Source organism: Solanum pennellii, chromosome 1 (assembly GCF_001406875.1).
Source record: "Solanum pennellii chromosome 1, SPENNV200".
NCBI lineage: Eukaryota > Viridiplantae > Streptophyta > Magnoliopsida > Solanales > Solanaceae > Solanum > Solanum pennellii.
Genome location: NC_028637.1, coordinates 86330623 through 86351964, shown reverse-complemented (window position 1 = coordinate 86351964; position 21342 = coordinate 86330623). Strand labels below are relative to the sequence as shown.

Genomic DNA, 21342 nt, shown 5'->3' with positions numbered 1-21342 from the left:
TGTAAAGCGACCGCCTATACAATCCCTTTCACACACACTCAAGAGATCCTATAGACTACCTAAGATAGAATCATTCTCACTTAATACACTAGAATTTATAGAATATGACATTCTCTTTTCAAAGGTTATCAAAAGACCTACTCAAGTAACTCAAGAAGAGAATGTCCATAATTGACCTTTTCAAGATTACCTAAGTAATTCTTAAGACCTACATAAGTTTGTATCATGTCTACATAATCAACCATCTTACCTAACTAGAGTCATTCTTAAGATTTATCTAAGTAAGAGATGAAGTGAACATTCCTATGCCCTTTTCATACCTTAACTAGACAACCCTTAATTACTCTAGGTAAGTACTTATTCATTTAACATGCTTTCTTAACTTAAGTCATTACATTCCTTAGTTTATTTAAGAAACATTTATCAAATAAGGACATTCAAGTAATGGTCTTGAAGAAGACCTAGGGACTCTCACTAACATCTTCAAAGCCTATTGTGCAATGTCTAGATAGCATCTCATACCACCACCTAAACTTCATAGAACTTCTCCAATACTAGTAGGTATCCCACATGATGATAATAGGCAATAACCAACACATACCATGGTAGCAAAGCATGAAATCCGGAGTCGTAACCTACTCCAATTGAGGGTGTTCTACTTGCCAATGGTAGAACTTGGACACATCCCATGCATGCACATGGTTAAGGAATATGAAGGGCTTACTTTGTATTCTATTCTCATCCTTTAACTAGAACTACTTCCCTTACCATACACACTCGGTGCTAGACTTTGTTCTCATAGAGTAATTCACATTAAAGGTTCATACAAAGGGTTCCATATCAAGTTCATAACCTAATTACGTTTACCGTACCAAAGAGGTCTCCTAGGGCTGCCTTACAATGGCGACAATGATTGATATGATGTCGTTCAAGCCAACCAACCTTAAGTCCATCATTCATTACAAGAAGGATACCATTACGACTTTCGATGTCAAGTTTCATAACCTTAGGTTCCACATAGATGGCCTTCTTAGCATCATTCAAGGTCTCACATATAATTCATACATTCAAGACTAAGAGGCTTTAGTATCCTAAGTCAAGACATCTCATATTCATATTCATACATGTATCAAGTAAGGGACACAAATCAACCAAGACAAGACACAATATACTTCACTTTAGCATATATTACATGTCATTCTAGAAGCACACAAGAATAACCATTATCATCCTTAAGTCATCCTATACACTACTATATCATCATCAATATAACCATCATAGACTCATATAGTCAAGTTGGAATAATCATGTACCAACTCTAAGACTACACACATAAAGACATAGTCACAGTCTAACATGATCACCTAAATAACATCAATAGATGAAACCACATACTTTCACATTACTTCACATGTAGGTAGATATGATCATACTTCACATAATCAACTATACAAATCATCATAATACTTCAAGTAGTGCCGACAAGGCCATGATCATCATAATACACAAAGTAACGCCGACAAGGCCACATCATTCACATAACACCGCCACAATAAGTGGGCCATACCAATCACACATAATCCAAGAGCTAAATTAATATTAAGAGAGTTAGGGCAGCATACCACCCATTTAATCTCACCACTTCAATCCAAAGCTAAATCATCCAATTCGATATCGTAAGGCCCTTACTCATGGCCATGAGCATAAATTCAATACAATAACCATAATACTCAATGCATCTAGGTCAATTCAATGTAGATTTATTAATCTAAGACAACCTATACATCAATTGAATACAATCCTTACATCATTCAATAGCCCATAGAAAACTACACTATAATTCATAAGCATTAAGTCAATATCAATTCAATAAGCTTAACATACAACAGATCTAAGAGTATTCAATACTCAATTGAATCAAATTGAAACAACCTATAAACCATACAATCATAATCTATACATAAATCAAAAGCCCATAACAATCTATACATGATTTCATTAATATCAAAACATGATCAATTCATCCATACTTTAGTCAAATTTAGAGATTTGAGAAGGTCAAGGGTTCATGGAGAATTTCATTATAAAACATCAATTATACATCAATAACATCATATCTTAAGGTATGAAAATATTTCATGCAAGAACCCAAGACTTAGAGTAGAATTGGACTTTTTCATCTTTGAAAATCATCTTTAAAATTAACTCTAAGGTGATAGCAAGCATTAGATGAAGAAATCCCATACCCCTATTAGAATAACTCAATGATAATTGAAGAAGAAACTCCATTGAATATCCATCATTAAGCTCCATCTTCACCTTGAGCTCTCATGGAAGTTTTTGGAGAAACTTTAGGAGGGAAAGGGTTTTGATCTAAGTGCCAGGGTTTAAATGAGAGTTTAATGACTTATATACTCTTAAAATACCCATAAACACTTGAAAAACCGTCATCCTATTTTATAAGACTTGGGGTGAATTTCCCAAAACCCCCAAGCTTTAACAGAAAACTGGAAAGAACTTACAGCACCATCGACGCCCTAGCATCGACGGTCCATTGGTGAGACCACGCCCCGTCGATGGGGTTCGTTGGTTGATTCTGCAGCCCTCAACCTGCAGACCACATGGCTCCATCGATGCCACCCATCGACGGGCCAGTCGTCTGGTCGAGTGGCCGTCGTTTGAGGCAGTCGATTGCCACTGCCTGGCAGTGTTGAGCTCCAAGCTCGGGTTCTTCTTCTAGGGCCCCTTATGGGTCCTAGGTGTAGTCGTACCCGGACGTTAGACCTCAAAACACGCACGTCTAGGTATTAGGAACATCTCCAAACAAGTTCAACATCAAACAAGCCACGCAACATGCTAAAACACATCCAAACTCACAAGAACATCTAAAGGCTATCTTTCGAACTTCACCGGTCGTTCTTGGACGTTTGACCTCCAAACCTCACGAAACTTGACACACTGTCTATATACACCATAAAAATTCATTTAAGGACCTCATAAACTCATGAATCACACTTAAACACATAAAACACATATGAGTCACATAGGTGACTTAGTCATCGAACGTCTTAGCCGTCCCTTGACGTTTGACTTTCGGTGCACCTAAACTCTTAGACACTGCCTCTATACCACATTATAGACCAATTTAGGACCTTATACCATCATGACAACCATGTTAGGCTCTAGCTTCACCTAATTCATTTTCGAGATCTTACAATAAATTATATTGATATCCCTATATAAAGCGTGATACTTGAGTCAACTATTACTATGTACCAGACATGGTACTCGATCCAATAAAGGGGTAAGGTACCCTATACCAGATGTTATACCCGAACTATCACTATAGTGGTGGTGTTTTAGTCGGACATTTTGCTATAGTGGAAATTAATTTCACCGTTATAGCGGTTTGTATGAAACATAAACTCGGACATCTCCTAAAAGAGCCCATTTCACAACACACATTTGAACCTCGATGTTTGCAATTAACTCTTCATGTCAGGTCCAATATTAGAAGTTCTACTTACATGAATTCACTTTCGTAAATCCCTCATAGACTCACTAATGTCTTAACAATAAGAAAAGTTAACTCCACCGAGACGTTTCACTGGTCGTTTCATACTGTTAGGTTCGAAAGTGATTAAGGCGTCACGCGGAAGTTTACAATTGTAAATCGTATGGTTAACAAATCAGACGACAAATAAAAGTATACCAAAGATATATTATTAATATCGTTTGGTCCAGAAACTTACATATTATATAACTAACATTAAAAAACATAAATATGTTTAGGAGAAAATCTATCCCCATAGACAAACTCTTTTAACGACTACATTGTGGATGCTATTCTATTATGTTAAGAGAATATGAATCTTCAATTTATATTTTCCTTTAATGATAAGTAAAAACATTTGGTAATGTTTTGTTTTTTCTTTTAGGAAAAATAAACTTTAAATAAGGTAAGAAATCAGGGCAAAATCCTAACAAGTCTCTCATTTTGGGTGGATTTTGTTGACAAAACTTGATCCGCCTTCTTTATATGCTTGATAATATTGTTATTCACAACATCTTCATGTATCTTTGCTGCTTACCATGATTCAGAAATTCATATGAGTTAAAAATTGGAATCCTATGTTAAAAGTTATGAGTTTGATTGAAAGTGGAGCTCATGCGTTGAAAGTAATATGCATGAGTTGAAAGTCGAGCTCAAATGTTAAAAATAAGATGCACGAGTTAAAAGTGAAACTCACACGTCAAAAGTAAAAGATACAATATGAGTTAAAAGTGGATCCCGAGCATTAAAGTTTGTAGGGTTGAAAGTTGGAGTCCATGCTCTAAAAGTAAGCATGAGTTGAAAATTGATTTTGTTTTAAAGGATGGAGCAGCGGGATATTGTTGAAATATATTTGAAAATTTCCCCAGATGTAGCAGTATAAAAATCTTCATTATCATCATGTTGATTGCAAATTGATTTGAAACCACTTCAACCTGTCTTCAATCTTGTTCAACCATTGCTTCATTGAACCATATGGTCCGATAACATTTGTTGAGTTTGAAAGTGATTAGGGCGCCATGTGGAAGCTTACAATTGCAAATCATATGGTTAACAAATCAGATGACAAATAAAAGTATATTGAAGACATATTATTAATATACTTTGGAACAGCGACCTACATATTATAAAACTAATATTGAAAAACATAAATATGTTTAGGAGAAAATCTTTCCATAAACAAAACTTTTTTAATGACTACATTGTGGATGTTATTGTATTATGTTATGAGGATATGCATCTTCAATTCATAGGATTCCAGACTTTCCCTCTAAGGAAAGAATAAATCGAATATGGATTTTTTTCTTTATGAGAAGTAAAAACATTTATGGTAATGTTTTGCCTTTTCTTTTAGAAAAAATAAGCTTCAAATTAGGTAAGAAAATCAGGGGAAAACCCTAATACATACTTCATCTTACTCAGATTCTGTCCAAACCTAACATGAAATTTGTAACTCTTCAAACCAAAAGTTTTTCCCCTCATTTTCTTTCAGTACTAGCTCCCCCGTAGTGATTGAAAAAGTCGTTAGAATTCTATCATATATTTTTCCAATCAAGGATTGCCACTAATTGTAATTAGTTTTTTTTGGTGGTGAATTGTGATAACTTGATATTTTTGCCTTATTTACTTGAGAATGGGTGCATTTAATGTGGTTTTCTTCATATATTGCAAAATAATAAGATATTCAACTTACAAGTGCTTGGGAGATAAAAGAAGAGACAATGTTGAATCGAGGCAAAACGGGGACTAAAGCATAAAATTAGAAATGACAACATAATTGATCATTGCGACTGTGTGGTCAATAGGTCACGATCAATCTCAACATCGAAACAATGAAGCACGATTGTGTGATTGACTGTGAGGTTAGATCAGTACTACCCTTGCAAACACAGTCAAGCCTTAATGAACACTATGAGTAATGTGTCAGAAGTTGAGGGTAGAACTAAAAATGTTACTTGTGATCATAGATCCCGGGTTAAGTCTAGGAGATAGCCTCGAGGCATAACAATTATCCCAAACTATTCAGATTAATACCAATATAGGCATGTTGATAATCAGATTGGTGCTCTATCTCTTTCAACACATCTCTTTACTTTCCTCTCTTTACCTTTAGGTTTAAGAGGTCGGGGAGTATTTGATATTTGCTAGCATTAACAGAAAATACACTATCTGGTATAGTATTTGATATTACATTAGTAACAAAAGGTACTCCATCATTGTCTGCATGTAAGTGTGCTAGCAAAAATCTCACTAGACGTCTGGTGACATTGACTTGAATCAACATCCTAGCTAGCAGATGATATTTTAATTTATTTTGTAGTAGAATCATCATCATACGATGAAGTACTTGTAGCGCTATTTATTCTCCGTAAGGAGTTGCAACTCCAACTATTCATTGGTATATTTGAGAACTTCACACCCACATAGAGATTTCAAACAAAAATTCAATGACCAGTTCAAAATATAGGGCCCAAGGTTTTAATATCAGGGGTTATATATGTTGTTGATAGAGTAAGGACATGCATGGAGAATACTATTCATATGTTCCTTAGAAATAAAGTTTGCAACATAATAGCCATTTTTATGTAGGAACTGTTGAAGAAGAAGGAAGCTGACGATTGGAACATGTCAAAGGAACAGGTCCAACGCAGTTGATTGACCTATCTGCAACAAGTGTTGATGAGGAAGGAAGCCGATGATTGGGACATGTCAAAGAAATAGGTCCAACGAAGCTGAAAAACGAGTTTACATCAATGTTGTAGAATTAGTATCGCATTAGGATTAGACTAATTATATTTATTAGGATTATGTTTCGTCTATAATTATATTATGATTAGGATTATATTACAATTAGGATTAGATTACTATTAGAATTATAGTACAATTAGGATTTATTATTTTATTATTATAGTAGTAATAAGTATTTTAGTAGGTTTCTAAGTATAGTTAACTTAAGACTCTACAATTCTCTCATATATAAGGAGTATCTACTTAATATTATTATTCATCAATATCATCAATACTATCATAATTGATCAATATTATCATACTGCCAATATTGATCAACATATCAATTTATCAATATTAATCAACCTATCAATACATCAATATATCAATACAATCCTTCATTTCTCGAAGGAGATTTCTACATGGATTTCTACAAGAACACACATTAGGAGTTTCTCGAACAAAATATACAACTAAAATATAACTTCATTTCTGTTTATCCACTTAATTGTTCTAAAGCCAGACATTACCTGTTCCATTAACAATCACTAAAGGAATATAGAAGAGACTCTTACCATGATTTTTCATATATAATTAACAGATATTGGTAGTTAATATTTAATATGCACACTTTTACTAGTCATATTTGTGTGAGTAGTTACTCAACTGTTTACTCAACATGCAACAAATGATGCTATTATAAATACTTTGCTGATGAAATAATTAGTAACTTACAATTCTATTGAGGTAATTAATTTAAGAATCAATAATGATCATTTTTACAATTCTCAAGTTATCTGATAAAATGATAAATATAAGATCATTTACACTAACAAGTTTTAAGCCTTTAAATTAAAAACGTTTGTTACAGTCGAAAGGAAAGAACATCAAATATAATCGAGACAAAATCAATAACTAATCATAAATCTCTACATCTATGTTCTTTATCACTGTCATACAACTTAACAAACTCAAATAGACTGAGTACCACCAATAGAATATATAACAAGTCTCGTTGACAACCTGTTAAGTGAAGGAACAAGGCTATCGTGACTAAAGAATCATAATTATATATAGGGGGAGTAAATTAAGCAATTTCACTTAACTAACATTATAATCTATAAGTTGAGTTTGAATAATGTAATATAAAGATATGCACCGAAACTAAATTACTAAAAATAATTATTTTAAAACGAGTTAACCTATAATGACACATGCACATGTAATAACTCATTAGGCGTATAAATATGTTTGGTTTCTTTATGTAATTCATTATGAAATAAAAAGCTTTCAATTTCTAACATTGGAATTTAATGCCTACTAGAATGTAAAAACATATAGAATTTATACTTGAGTAATTTATCAAACACGTTATACGTATTTTCTAGTTAAATATTTAATTTAGCAAAGTAGATCTCAACTTACCTCAAATAATTTCTCCACTTCACCTTCTTAACTAATTCCGAGTACTTTACCTCTCATAATGTATGATTTGTGCAATTCAAACCATCTCATTCAACAAATTTACTTTGTAGAGTTTAATATTAACTTTTTCAGAATTTGTAATTAATTTTATTCCAAGCTTTCGAACGATTTTATATTCCTCAATTATAATGGATAAGAAAATTCTAAATATGGAGTAATTAAATTACTTTAAATAACGCACATTATATTTAAAGAGCTCTTGTGTTCTTTCATGAAGGTATAAAATTTGAGAATTAAACTAAATTTTATAAAAGAAGTATAGTACATCATTAAATATAGTGATTAAATTAAAATTTACTATAAACAACCAAACACTATCTTTTTTCTATTTTTTATCTTCGACTATTTATTGCTAGTCTTTATTAAGAAAAAAAGACATTGGAGTATTAAATATAGTAGTAATTCTTATTTTATCATAACAAAACTTTCATATTGCTACTAGCTATCATAGGAAAGAACCATTTGACTGTATCTACTTTTGAGGTGTATGCTTTCTTTTCTTTTTTTTTTTAAAATTATACAATTCCCTAACAAATTTTTTTATTATACATGGCGATTTTAACACTTCCTTTATTAATATATTTTCAATTAGCTTTTTTTTTTTTTTTCATATGTGGAAATTTTAATGGTTTTTTTCAAGAAAAGAATACTTTCCAAAATAATATATTTTTAATTCAAGAAAAAGTTGGGGAAAAAAAACAACCTCGGAAGCATAATTTTATAAGATTAGGGTTTTCTTCTCTCTATAAAATTCTTCATTTCTCTGCCTTTGCCTTTTTCCTTTTTTTTTTTTGGCTTAAAAAAAATAAATATTTTTTACTCAATTCTCTGTATTCCGACTTTCTCCTTCAAAGTTTTCACATTTCTAGGGTTTCCCTGATCGACTTCCCTTTCCTTCATATAGTTTCAAGATCGAAGCTTTTTCACAATTTTATCAGAAAAATTCAAATTTTTTGTTTGTCATTACATCCATTAATTTGGGTATTGGCTTAAAATTTTGTTTGCTGGGTAAAGGTGTTGGCTTTCTTCTTTTTTTACCTTGAGTGGGGCTTTGTGTTGTTTAATTTTCATTGAATTTAGGTTTTGCTGGTAAGAATTAATTAAAGTTTGAGACTGTTTTTTTTCTTCTGGGGATTTAAGGTTGTCTAATCTTGTCATGGGTCAACCATGATTAATTAATTTGTCTGAACTGCATTCATCAGAATTTCAGCATTCTAGAGTTGTTTGCTGTTTGGGGTTGGTTGTGTTTGGTTTAATTGGAAAGTGAATGTATCCTTCTGCAATGGATTATGCACGGGATGGTGGCACGGCTCTGATTCCTACCCGCTTCGTTTGGCCATATGGAGGAAGAAGTGTATATCTGAGTGGCACATTTACTGGGTAACTATAAGTTGACAGTTTTGTTTGTATAAAATGCTCTTTTCTCCTTTAGTATCTTGTGTTTCTTAAAGGGAGTTTCACTTTTTGAAGGTGGTCTCAATGGCCGATGGCTCCTGTTGAAGGATGTCCAACTGTGTTTCAGACTGTTTGCAGTGTTCCACCTGGTTATCACCAGGTTTGTTTTATAGTTTCCATTACTTTTTATTTGTTTTAGTATCTGTAGTTATGCAGTTGAGGCTTCAATTCTGAGTTTTATTCTTAATTTTCAGTACGAGTAGTATTTTTTAGTTAGTAGTTAGCTGGGAAATTACTCCTTTGGGAATAGCAGTAGCGCTAGCTTTCACATGTTCAATTATCATTTAAGGCTGTCATGCTATCTATTGTGAATGATTCGTCTAGTTCTTGTAGATATAGTTGGGTGACCTAGCTTTAATCTAGAGACAAGTTAGAAGATACTTCTCCCTATTTTGGAGACTCTGACTTTGTAAGCTTTTCTTTTACTTGCCGAGACCAATTATCTCTTTGTCCAGTGTGTAAACTTGGTGATGACCTACTTAAATAGTAATTAGATGCTTATTTAACTTATTGAAGCAAGTATGTGGTCCCATCGTGGGATATTGGTATTCCAAGCTTGCTTGATTTAAGGTTGAATTTACTTTCTGTGTGGACACTCCTGCCATCAAGTGACTATAGAGATGTAACAGGATGAATCATTTGGGTGGGTGCTGGAGAGGTTGCTACTAGGCCCTTTTTTGGGATATGTAAGCCGTTTTATTCACTTAAACCAGCACCAAGGAGCTACTGAAGTATATACAGTTATGGAAACTCACCCTCCCATGGTACTAAGCATGAAGAGAACTGAGGAAATCTAGCAGGGTATCTCGATAATATTCGTTATTGTACAAGGTTTTTGTATATAAGTCCATTTAATGCTTCTGCGTTGCTCTAAAGATGATTCCTTTCCCTCCTCATTGCCCCCAAAGGCAGGCTAGTATAGTGGACCTAGCACTTCTACATTCATTGCTGATTTTCTTTCTAAACCAGCATAAAAACATTTCCTTTGCTGGTGCAGGCATTACCACTATTTTAGTCCATATAAATTAAAAAACAAATGTCTGAGCTGCCTGGCAGATGGTTAGTTAGTTTTTTCTGGATAATTGCAGCTTGATGCTCAGTTTGTCTGTTTAATTAATGGCATGACTATACTTTGTTTCGGAACTAAGGAAAAATAACAAAGAGAGCCTTTTTTATATGGTTATAATTCAGTTCGTGACCATAAGTAGAAAGTTCAGATTCTTCGGTCATTGATAAACATTTTGCTGGCAATACTCAACGCAATTGCCATAAAATATACAGATTCCAAAATCAGTACTGTAATTAAGCGACTGTGTCTTTCGAATATCAGTTTTTAACTTCCAATCAACAACGGGTAAATCTATAGAACATACATGCACACATACTTCACAAGCAATGCATTTATCGAATTCAAAGTGTAATCCGCCTCGTAAACGTTCCAATGTAATCAGTTTTCGCAAGGTTAGTGAATAGTTACAGGTATATGATTTGCGTGGGACAGCATAATTATGACACCTTGGCCGATGTATCTGTCAGTTCGTATGGTTTATTGACGATAATATATGAATTCAGTTATCATAGGGAGCATAGGTGATTGTGGGATCTTGCCAGCATATCCCATTGCCCTTTCTCTTTCATGAAGAGAGAAACCTTTGAAGGCCTCCTGGAACTCTTTCATCTTACCTGTGTCTCGGAGTTGGTAATCATTTTTGCGTGTGATGATTTGAGTTTTAATATCATTTGCCTTTTCTTGTTAGTGGCAATTTTATTTTAATCAGTTTGCTTCTTTTCCTTGTTAGATTTGGCATTCAGCTTCCTTACATGTGATGAAAAATTTGTGGTTACATACTTTACTTGCAGTACAAGTTCATTGTTGATGGTGAATGGCGACACGATGAGAACCAACCTTTTGTGAGTGGTGGAAACCTTGGAACAGTCAATACTGTCCTCTTGGCCAGAGAGTCTGACTACCTTCCAGCAGTATTAAGTGCACAAATACCTCCTAGCTCTAACATGGATGTGGATAATCAGGCCTTTCAGCGTTTGGTTAGTGAATGTTCCACTCGTGCAAATTGCTGAATTGCAAAGCGGTCATGAATGCTTAGAATATTTGAGACTTCCTTTGTGTGTCTAATATTATTTTGATGTATATTTCCATCACATTGTATGGACTAATCTGTACTTAGAGCAGAGGATTTATGCATCTGTATTTTATATATATTTGTCTTCGTGTACTAGTTCTTTCTTTATCAAGAGTCAACTTCTGTTTTTCTGTTCTAGTTTATAATATGTCGTTAGTTTTTCAGAAAAGGTCAGACATTAAATCTCCATATTAACTGTCTAGTTTATGTTTCTTTTTGTTGAACCAGCTCATTTTTGGTATGAGGGTGTCAATAAGATGGTTATTAGAATCTCCTTGTCAAGCACCCCATTTTCTGAAGTGGATGACTTGACAAACATTTATAAGAACCTATGAATTTATTTTGAGACACCAGTTACTTAATTCTACTAATTAAATGATAAAACAAGTGATTTTCAAGCACCTGGTGTTCCGTTTTTACCTTGCACCTGATGTTCAACTATTATTGTCTATGTGACCTCTTTATACCCTCCCTAACATGTTATCTTCCTCTAGAGGGAGAGCTAGTAACTTTTGCCTTTTGATTTTTCTAAAAACTTTTTCTTATGTGTCATAGGTAAGAGTGTCGGATGTTGCCTTGCCAGATGATACTTCCAGGATATCACAGACAGATTTGGATATTTCCCGTCACCGCATATCTGCAGTCCTATCAACACATTCTGCTTATGAGTTGCTTCCAGGGTCGAGCAAGGTTTATCTATTTATTCTATTTTCTGTCTAGGTGATATGATGGGTTATGAGTATGACTGTTCTGTTGCCTTTTCTGATAAGGACTATTTTTCAGGTCATTGCTTTGGATGTTGACTTACCCGTAAAGCAAGCATTTCATATTCTTCATGAGCAGGTATATCTTCTATCCTGCTAGATGTCCTGTTTGTATCATGATATATATGGAGCTTTCAGATTTTGTCACATTTGATAACTGTTCTTTCGCTGGGGACATGCTTGAAGCCTCATTTCCCTTAAAAAGGAAAATTGCCTGAATGGTCATTAAACAGATCTGCGTGGAATATAGTCACCGTCTCATTTAAAGCCTTAGCTATTAGAGAGAGTAGACTTTTAATTAAGTAATTAATTATATGATGTCTCAAAATCAGAGATATACTACTTTTTTGAAAAGAAAAAAAAAATCAAAACTTGGCAGTTGCAAAGTTGAGTGAATTATCAGGGAGGAGTTCAAGAAGATATTAGCTTTTATGGGGGGAAATAGAATCTACTTTGCAGTAGGTTTTAAGTCTTGCGATATCACAAGGCTCGGAGGCAGAGCTGAAGTTTGGTTTAAGTGGGTTTGAAAGAAGCTGGAATCTGATGCGCAGAACAACTTTTAGCAAGAAAACGATGGAATGGATAGTCCAAATATGTTGTGCTTTTGGAACAAAAAAGTTCGAGTATTGTTCATTTAGCTTCCACCTTCTCCTATGGTGCCAGAGTCTTTTGAAGAGTCTTGGGAGTACAAAGTCGATCCATTCCATTATTTTTTTTTACCAAATTTGGAAGATTTATAAGCATTGTGACAGTACAAGAAGGGAACAGATATATCATTATTATTCCAGAAGTTACATTTGATGTTGGGATGGGGAGACATAGGATTTAAGATAATTTCATCAAGGAACATTTATTACATATACTCCTAGGAGGATAGATCCAAAGGTTCCTTATGCAGATTCAGTCAGAACTAGCAAGTGGCAATCAAAAGAAGCATCTGTGTCTCTGATCAGCAACAAAAAGTCCTGTATCATCATCTCTGGTGGTGATGTTTACCAGGAAAATGGCTTGCTGGGAAGTTATATTATTGGAAGCTTCAGTGGAGAAGACAAGGAGAAACCAACATTTTCAGAAATTAGAAAATGGGTGGTGAGTACTTGGAAGAATGCTTTTGGAGTTAAAATATACCAAATGGGGGTCCCCTCTTTTCTGTTTGCTTTTCCAAACAAGCACATTGTTGAGTGTATTCTTAAAGGACAGTGGGCTTGGAAACAATTGAAGATTCATCTCGAATGGTGGTTGGCGACTATAGGTTGTTGCACCAATTGAGAGGCCTCAATGTGGATAAGAGCAGCCCCCCATTTCATATATATTAATTCCAAAAGCGTTCTTCCATTTTCTGATATCTGTTAGTGTTGGTTTCTCCTTCTCTTCTCCACTGAAGCAATAGTCTTCCTTTTCAATTTTGGACGGAAAAAATGTTCAAAGCCATTGGAAATCAATGCGGGGGATGGCTAGAAACAGAGGAAGAGACATCCCTGAAAAACCATTTGAAGTGGGTGAGAATGAGAATATAAGGATTTGGAAAGGAAGTTCCGAAACAGGTAAAGATTGTCAACAATGGTCTTGCCTTTTTAATTCCGGTCTGGGTTGAGTTGAGAACCGTGGTGGTTGCTAGAGCAGAGAAAGTCCCGCAGGATAAGGACGGTTAGGCCAAAAAACCCTACACTGTTAAAGGTAGTAGGTTTTCCTTTGATACAAAGAGGAAGATAGATTCTTCTGAGCAGATACCTATTTCTATTATTCAAATAACACAGCTGGCAAGGGCACAGCAACACGTAGGACAGAGAAGTTTTTTTTTTAAATCAAAAGGAATGAGCTCTTTTATGGGCCAAAGGAAAGGTCAGACAATGTCTTAAAGGAGCTAATTTTAATAAAGGCCAAGATCTCTTTACTGAGACCCAGCTTCTTAGTTCTAACCAAGATAATGTCATGTGCTCCTTACATTTAGACCCAATGCTAGTGGAAATCTGTCTAAATTCAAGTCGTCAACTAATGATTTTGGTTGGCACATGATAGGGGTATCTGCACCAAATTGTAATCAGGAAAGGCAAGAGGTATGCAGGGAAATAAGGGTTGAGAAGTTTGTTTATGGGACCGTGGGGTGATAAGGGGTGATTTTAGTATTGCCAAATATGCTTCAGGGAAGAAGATTTGCTCCAGAACGTCTACATACATGACTGAATATTCTGATTATATTGAGGATATGGAGTTGATTGATCCTCAACTAGATAGGGGAAGCTATACATGACCTGGACTAGAGTGAATAACTTGGAAACCTCTTCCACGATTGACAGGTTTCTATACTCTATTGGATGAGGAGAAATTTCAATAATATTAAGAAATTCTTCCTATAATCTGTTCTGACCCCACACCAATTGCGCTTCAAAGTTGCAGCTGGGAACACAAAAAGTCTTGTTTCAAATTTGTAGGATTATGACTGGAAGCTGAAGGTTTCAATGAGAAAGGTGAGGTTTGGTGGGATTCCATTTTTATTAACGGAAGGTCAGATTATATTTCAGCAACCAAGTTAAAAGCGTTGAAGGCTTAATTCAAAGTTTGGAGCTCAAGGACCTATAGGAACTTGGGAAAAGAATAAAGATCTGATTCTGAGCAAAATTGCGGAGGTCGACAACATTTAACATAATAGATCTATAACTGAAGAAGAGGCCATTCAGAAAACTAATTTATTCATGGAATTTGAAGATTATGCCAAAGAGAAAGAGATTGAATGGAGACAAAGATCAAGAACACTGGATTAAACGGGGTGATAAAATTACAAAGTTCTTCCGGAGAATTGCTGATGCCCGCCAGAGAAGTAATTATATTGATCATCTACCGGTAGGATGAGAAGATAATGTGGAGTCAGAGAACATTTAAAAGGGAGATTGTTACCTTCTATCAGAAGCTCTACTCTGAAAATGCGAAATGGATGTCCTATTACAACATGTACTAGTGTCTAACCATAAACACATAGGACCAACATGAATTGCAAGAGTCTTTTGTGGAGAGAAGTTTTGGATGTTCTCAAGGCATGTAGCAGTAGATAAAACACCAGGTCTAGATGGGTACACTATGGGGTTCTTTGTTCATTGTTGGGAGGTCTTAAAGAATGATGTGATATCCACATGCACAACTTTGTTCTCAAGAAGTTTTCGAGAATAACTTCAATGCAACTTAAATAGCTCTTATTCCCAAAAAGAATGGGGCTAAGGAATTGATAGATTTTAGACCTATTAGTTTTATTGGAAGATATATAAATTGATATCCAAGATTCAACAGTGAGATGGAAAAAAGTGATGCACACATTAGTATATACTCATCAAATGCCATTCTTAAAGATTCTTGAAAGGCATACAGATCACAGATGTTGTTCTTATTGCCAATTATGCATAATATATTTCAGATTGGAAGATAAGACGCCAGGCATTATGTGGAATTGGATATTGAAAAGGCATATGGCCAAGTGAATTGGAGTTTTTTGCTTGGAATTCTCAGAAGGTGGGGTTTGGAGGGAAATGGATTAGATGGATAAGATTTTGCATTACCACTGCGAGATTCTCTATTCTGATAATTGGCTCATCTGAAGGTTTTTTCCTTCTCAAAGAGGTTGAGCTAAGGTGATCAATTGTCTCCTTTCTGCTTATTCTGGTGATGGGAAGACTTGACAATATGATGAAAATTGCCCATAAAAAATGGCTGGATCAGAGGTTCTAATGTAGCAAAAGAACACTATGAAAGAGTGGAAGTAACACACTTGGCCCTCTGTTTCAAGTTAAATTTTTTGAGGGATGTTTCAGGTCAAGAGAGATGTTATATAAGGATGTAATGAAAATTTTGATGAATAAATAGGGTCAATTTTGGTAAGGAACTCCATTATTGTATGAGCATTGCTCATTTTCTAGTATTGGGAATGGAGTGACTTGTTAGCTATACAACTTACTACTGTCTTTTTCTGCAGCCATACTCTGTATATTAGCATAATTTGATATAAGATTAGGCATTTCCCTCTTCATTATGCTGGTTATACTTCTCTATATTCTTTCCTGAAAATATTATAAAATCTGTTTCTGAGCCATATTATTTTCAGGGTATTCCTATGGCTCCTTTATGGGATTTCAGTAGGGCACAATTTGTTGGAGTCCTCAGTGCTTTGGATTTTATTTTAATCATGAGAGAGGTAAGCAGAGTTCCTTGCAAGTTTTGATTATGTTTCTTGATATGCTTTTAGCAGTAATATGCTGTTATCATCATTTGTATTTCTTCCAACATCCTGTACGGCTTCTATTTTGTAATGAGTTAAGTGAAGCTGGTCCTTTTTTTTGGCTTACAATGTTATGTGGCTGGTCCTTTTTTTTGGCTTACAATGTTATGTGGCTGGTCCCATTAGTGGTTTTATGCTTCTATTACTGTTTTGGAGGTGCCCTTTTACAGTCTTATCTATAGAGAGATGTTGTGCTGTAGGTGAAGTATGTGTAAAGCGACATTTTAAGATAGCCGTTTGGTTTGATTTTATGCTTGCTTCCTATAGTAATATGACCCTGACCCACTCTGCATAGTGGATATACCAATGCGTTTAGTAGATGTTCGAGTGGACTTGGCTTTGTCTCTCATCTATTGTCAAGACTCTAGAGAAATAGTTTTTCCCTCTCTTTAAACTGAAAAGCTGCACCATGTTGGAACTTGACCACCTCCAAACTAAGAAACGATGAAATTTTCAAAAAAGAAATAGATAATACCCGAAAGTTTTACATGATGACTTAGCCATTGTGTAGCCAAATTACTTAAAACATTACTTAATGTCTTTGTACTTATATTGTTATTTCTTGTGTGATTTCTATGTTGAAAGTTTCTCTTGTTGGCATAGTTCACTTGCTGATACTGTGCTCTTGCATTCTATCAAAATATGGGTTTATGAGGTGGGGATATAGCTAAATTTATGTATTTTGTTTTTCCTCAACTTTTGTGATTTTGCAGCCATGCTTCATTTCAATATCAATGATCAATTAATTGACTACACCTAAATAGGCTTATGAGGCCATTCAATTTATCTTTTCGCTAATTGCCCTTTCTTCGTGGTTAATCTTTTAGGTCACTATGTCATGATACATCTACTGCAAACTTGCTGCTGGAAGTAGTTGAATTTCTTGCATTTTTTTTTGTTTTAGTTGTAGTTTCATTGTGGTGTTGATGATGAATCATTCATGCATCACATATCGTGAGAATCTGTGGTGTAATTCCCTTATTCATATGTTTTTGAGAAAGACATTATGTATCTTTTTAGCTCTTTTCTCCTATAATTGAATGTGAAAAAATCTCCTGACCTGTCGCAGCTTGGGAATCATGGTTCCAATCTGACAGAGGAAGAGCTTGAGACACATACTATATCTGCATGGAAAGAGGCAAAATCTTACTTGAGCAGACAAGCCAATGAGCTTGGTAAATCAGCTCCACGGCGACTTGTTTGGGTGAGTTTGTTTGGCCTGCTCGAAATGTCAGTGTGCAAAGTGCTGATTTAACTTTGTGACTTCGAATTTCAGTTCTGATGAATTCTTTCGGTTATTGTTAACACTTCAAAATCCTTATTGATGTTCTCTGAATCTGTGTGCTTGCTGTAGTGTTGCCATCTATATCTGGAACTGCAACCTACAGATTTTGGTTGAATGAAATCTTCAAGCATTTGAACCACACTTAGTTGTAATTGATAGGATACAATTGAGGGTGGATTGCCTGGGGAATAAGAACTTGCACTTTCATGGTTCTTTGAGAGTAGATAATAAGACCAAATAGTTCATATCGTCTTGTTACTGTATCCTATATCTTGGAATCAATCATGAGTTTGATGATTAAAAATGAAAATGATGAAAGCCTACTAAGATCATCACAATCTTGCTGCTATGGATTGCATACATTTTTTCGATTTTGCAAGAGAGAATAGCATCACCTGTGCCTATTTAATCACTACTTATGTGCTGTATTAATGTGAGATTAGTTGATTAAATTTGTTTTGTTGCATCTGGCTGTTGTGACACTTTTCCTGCTAAAGATGTCCCTTGCATTTTCTTTTACTTCTCTTAGTCACCTGTCCTGGTTTATGAATCAGAGACTTCTATTGTGTATTTAGGACCTATTGCTAGTCAGTTTCTTCTTTTGCACGTCTTGATTTCCACTATTCAATGCAGTCAGGGCCAGATAACAGCTTGAAGGATGTGGCATTGGAAATTTTGCAAAATGGGGTGGCTACAGTACCTATAATTCATTCACCAGCTCAGGATGGATCATATCCCCAGCTATTATATCTTGCTTCTCTTTCTGATATACTAAAACGTGAGCTTTTAATTTTTCTTGGGTTTTCACTAATCTTGCTATTGTGGCTCACAGCTTTGTTACTTTTCAGATATTTGTAGGTATTTCAAGCATTCTCCAGAGTCGTTACCAATACTTCAGTTGCCAGTTGGTGCAATTCCTTTGGGCACATGGGTTCCGAAAATTGGAGAGCCAAATCGACAACCCCTGGCAATGCTGAGGCCTACTGCTTCTCTGAATGCAGCATTGAATTTGTTAGTGCAAGGTTATACCTTTCTCAGTCTTTTGGCTAAGATCAAGTATGGTTGTTAGTAATATACTTCCCAACTAAAGAATTTATTAGCACATTATTATTGTTGACGAATATGAATTCTCACTATTTATACTCTTAAAGATATTTGGTCACATGGTGATAAGTTTTGGCTAGTGAGTCAATAAACTGTCTGTAACTCTTATGCATGTTTTTGTTCCCTTTGCAGCTCAAGTTAGTGCAATTCCCATTGTTGACGATAACGACTCCCTGTTGGATATATACTCCCGAAGGTTTATAAATAATTAGTTGTTTTTCCATATTCAAACTTGTAGATTTTGTAGTGTGTGTAGACCTTCGTTAGGTTAATTTGCTGAATGCCTGAATCTATTGCTGGCAGTGATATTACAGCTTTGGCCAAGGACAAGATCTACACACACATCAATCTTGAGGAAATGAGTATTCATCAGGTACTGTGCCGTGAGTTCAATTTAAATATATATATCTAGCTTCAATAGGTATAGTTCAGGGGTTTGACTACTGGGCCTGGGATTTTGTACCCTTCTTCTCACCAGCATGTTGAGGGTTCCCTTCAAGGAAGGTGTAATCTTAGTTATTAGTTTCCTCCTGACCATTGTTGATGCAACTATGCTTCCGTCCCCATCTAGTTGATTAGCTGATTGGGTTGGCTTTATGATCTCTCTGTACCCTCAGAGGATTCACCATGATTTGACTATTTATGCTGGCTGTTAACCTTCTGTGTCCCTCCTTTTGAAACCAGCTTTGCTGTTCACATAGGCAGAGTTACTATTTTCTCTCAATAAATGACTCAGTGAAATTAAAAAATCAGCAAACGTGTCTTGCATATTTGCTTGGATAGGTGTTCCAACTACGTTCCTTATGGAGAGTATTCTGAAACTCAATTTGAACTGGATGCCGGCAGAAGTGAAGTTTCTCGCGAGAATATTATTTTTGCATCTGGATAAGAAAATTCTTGCTAGAGTCTTTGAACTAGTGGATACCACCAGAACCTGTAGTAAGAATTCTAAGTTCAGGTGGTAAATTCTAGCATGGCCTCTGTTGAGTTTCTCAGTGCATGAAATGGTTTACTCTGTTCGGTGTAACTTCCACAGCAATCACTTTTGCTGGTATTTCAATAAAGTTGCTTTCAACAAATGTGCTGATGGCTTATCTACTCCCCGCACACTCTTAAAGCTAGATGTCTTTTACGGTAATATAGTTGGCAAAATTTAGCCCTTGCAGATTGCCCTATTAACTTTTTGGATTTTGTCAGCTCCTTTGTTCTAGCTTAGCACTTTTTGTACAAACGTGTCTTCTCCTTCCCTCTTTTGTACGTATTACATCCTCTTGATGCCTATTATATATATAGTTTCTTGCTTCACAGAAAAAGAAGTTACTTTTGACCTAAACCCCTAAAGAAAGAAAAAGATTCTTATTTTTGGCGGTCTGTGACAACGCCTAATCACTGGGATACTTCTGGGTGGAAATTTCATATATTTCTTATAGAAGTGAATATTTTTAGGTATGAAGCTACATTTGTATATTACTCTAATGTTATTTTTGGGGGTTAATTTTCATTCATATGTTTGTGTTTGTAGGCACTGCAACTTGCAGAAGAACCATATGCAACTTATGGGTTGAGCAGTCAAAAATGTCACATGTGTTTACGGTCTGATTCGTTGCATGAAGTGATGGAAAGATTGTCCAGACCTGGTTAAGCTTCTGTCCTCTTACTATATTAAACTTGGCCTGTGGTCTTTTCATGTGCTGCAGTAGTAACTTGTCTATATTGTTTGCAGGGGTTAGGCGGCTTGTTGTTGTGGAAGCGGGAAGCAAACGTGTAGAAGGTATCATATCAGTGGGTGACATTTTCAAGTTCTTGCTTGGGTAGATGAATCAAAGAGGAGTTGACAATAGACATGATTTTGATGGTGGTTGCTTAAATCTGTGTTGCTCATAGCTCATGGTGCACCCCCCATTATTCATGGGGATTTGAAACCCGATTCTTTCGTGTATACAATTGATAGGCCCCAAGTATAATGGCCTGGTCTTTTAGGATGTTAGGCTCTAAAGAATTGAGGCATGTAAATTTTCACAATTGTTTCCCTCCTTTTTATTGCAGTTTCTAAAGGATTAAAGATCAGTTGTCTTATCTTTTCCTTAATAAGTCAGGTTATTAAGTCAATATAGTTATTGCAAATTGATAAGTATATTATAAATCATAGTACTTGTTAATAGTTTTTTCATGCTGTTATCATGAAAATACATGATGAAATTGTCTGATGTTAATATGTAGTTCAATTTAGGTGGAATTCATTGGCGGCTTGCTAAATTTGACGTCAATTTTCAGTTAGACATTTTAAGTAGGCCTTGTCTATTTTAGACACCTATAGAAGCATTTTGTAGTATAATTTTTACATTATTTTGCTAATATAATATATTGAATGATTTTCGTTAAAAGTTTGTGAAATGCTTATATTTATTCGATTCCTCTCTTCTACTCCGATTTTCAAGCCATCTCTTGCCATTTTTCGAAGCTTCAATTCCTTGAATGGGACCTCATGCCATTTTTCCAAGCTTCAATTCCTTCAATGGAGATCAGATGATTCGATTTTGTTCTCAAGCATCCCCCCTCAAAAA

General features: G+C 35.1%; 1 protein-coding gene across 1 annotated transcript; it reads left to right on the top strand.

Moving 5' to 3' along the window:
* The first annotated feature begins 8541 nt into the window (after nt 1–8541).
* On the top strand, nt 8542–20882 carry LOC107008331 (sucrose nonfermenting 4-like protein). Its single transcript, XM_015207318.2, has 14 exons — nt 8542–8854; nt 8968–9145; nt 9236–9320; nt 11081–11266; nt 11917–12051; nt 12145–12204; nt 16216–16305; nt 17459–17593; nt 18308–18452; nt 18523–18696; nt 18911–18974; nt 19082–19151; nt 20301–20415; nt 20502–20882. Exons 2-14 carry the CDS (start codon nt 9033–9035, stop codon nt 20591–20593), a joined length of 1464 nt encoding a protein of 487 aa, XP_015062804.1. The 5' UTR covers nt 8542–8854; nt 8968–9032; the 3' UTR covers nt 20594–20882.
* The last annotated feature ends 460 nt before the right edge of the window (nt 20883–21342 follow it).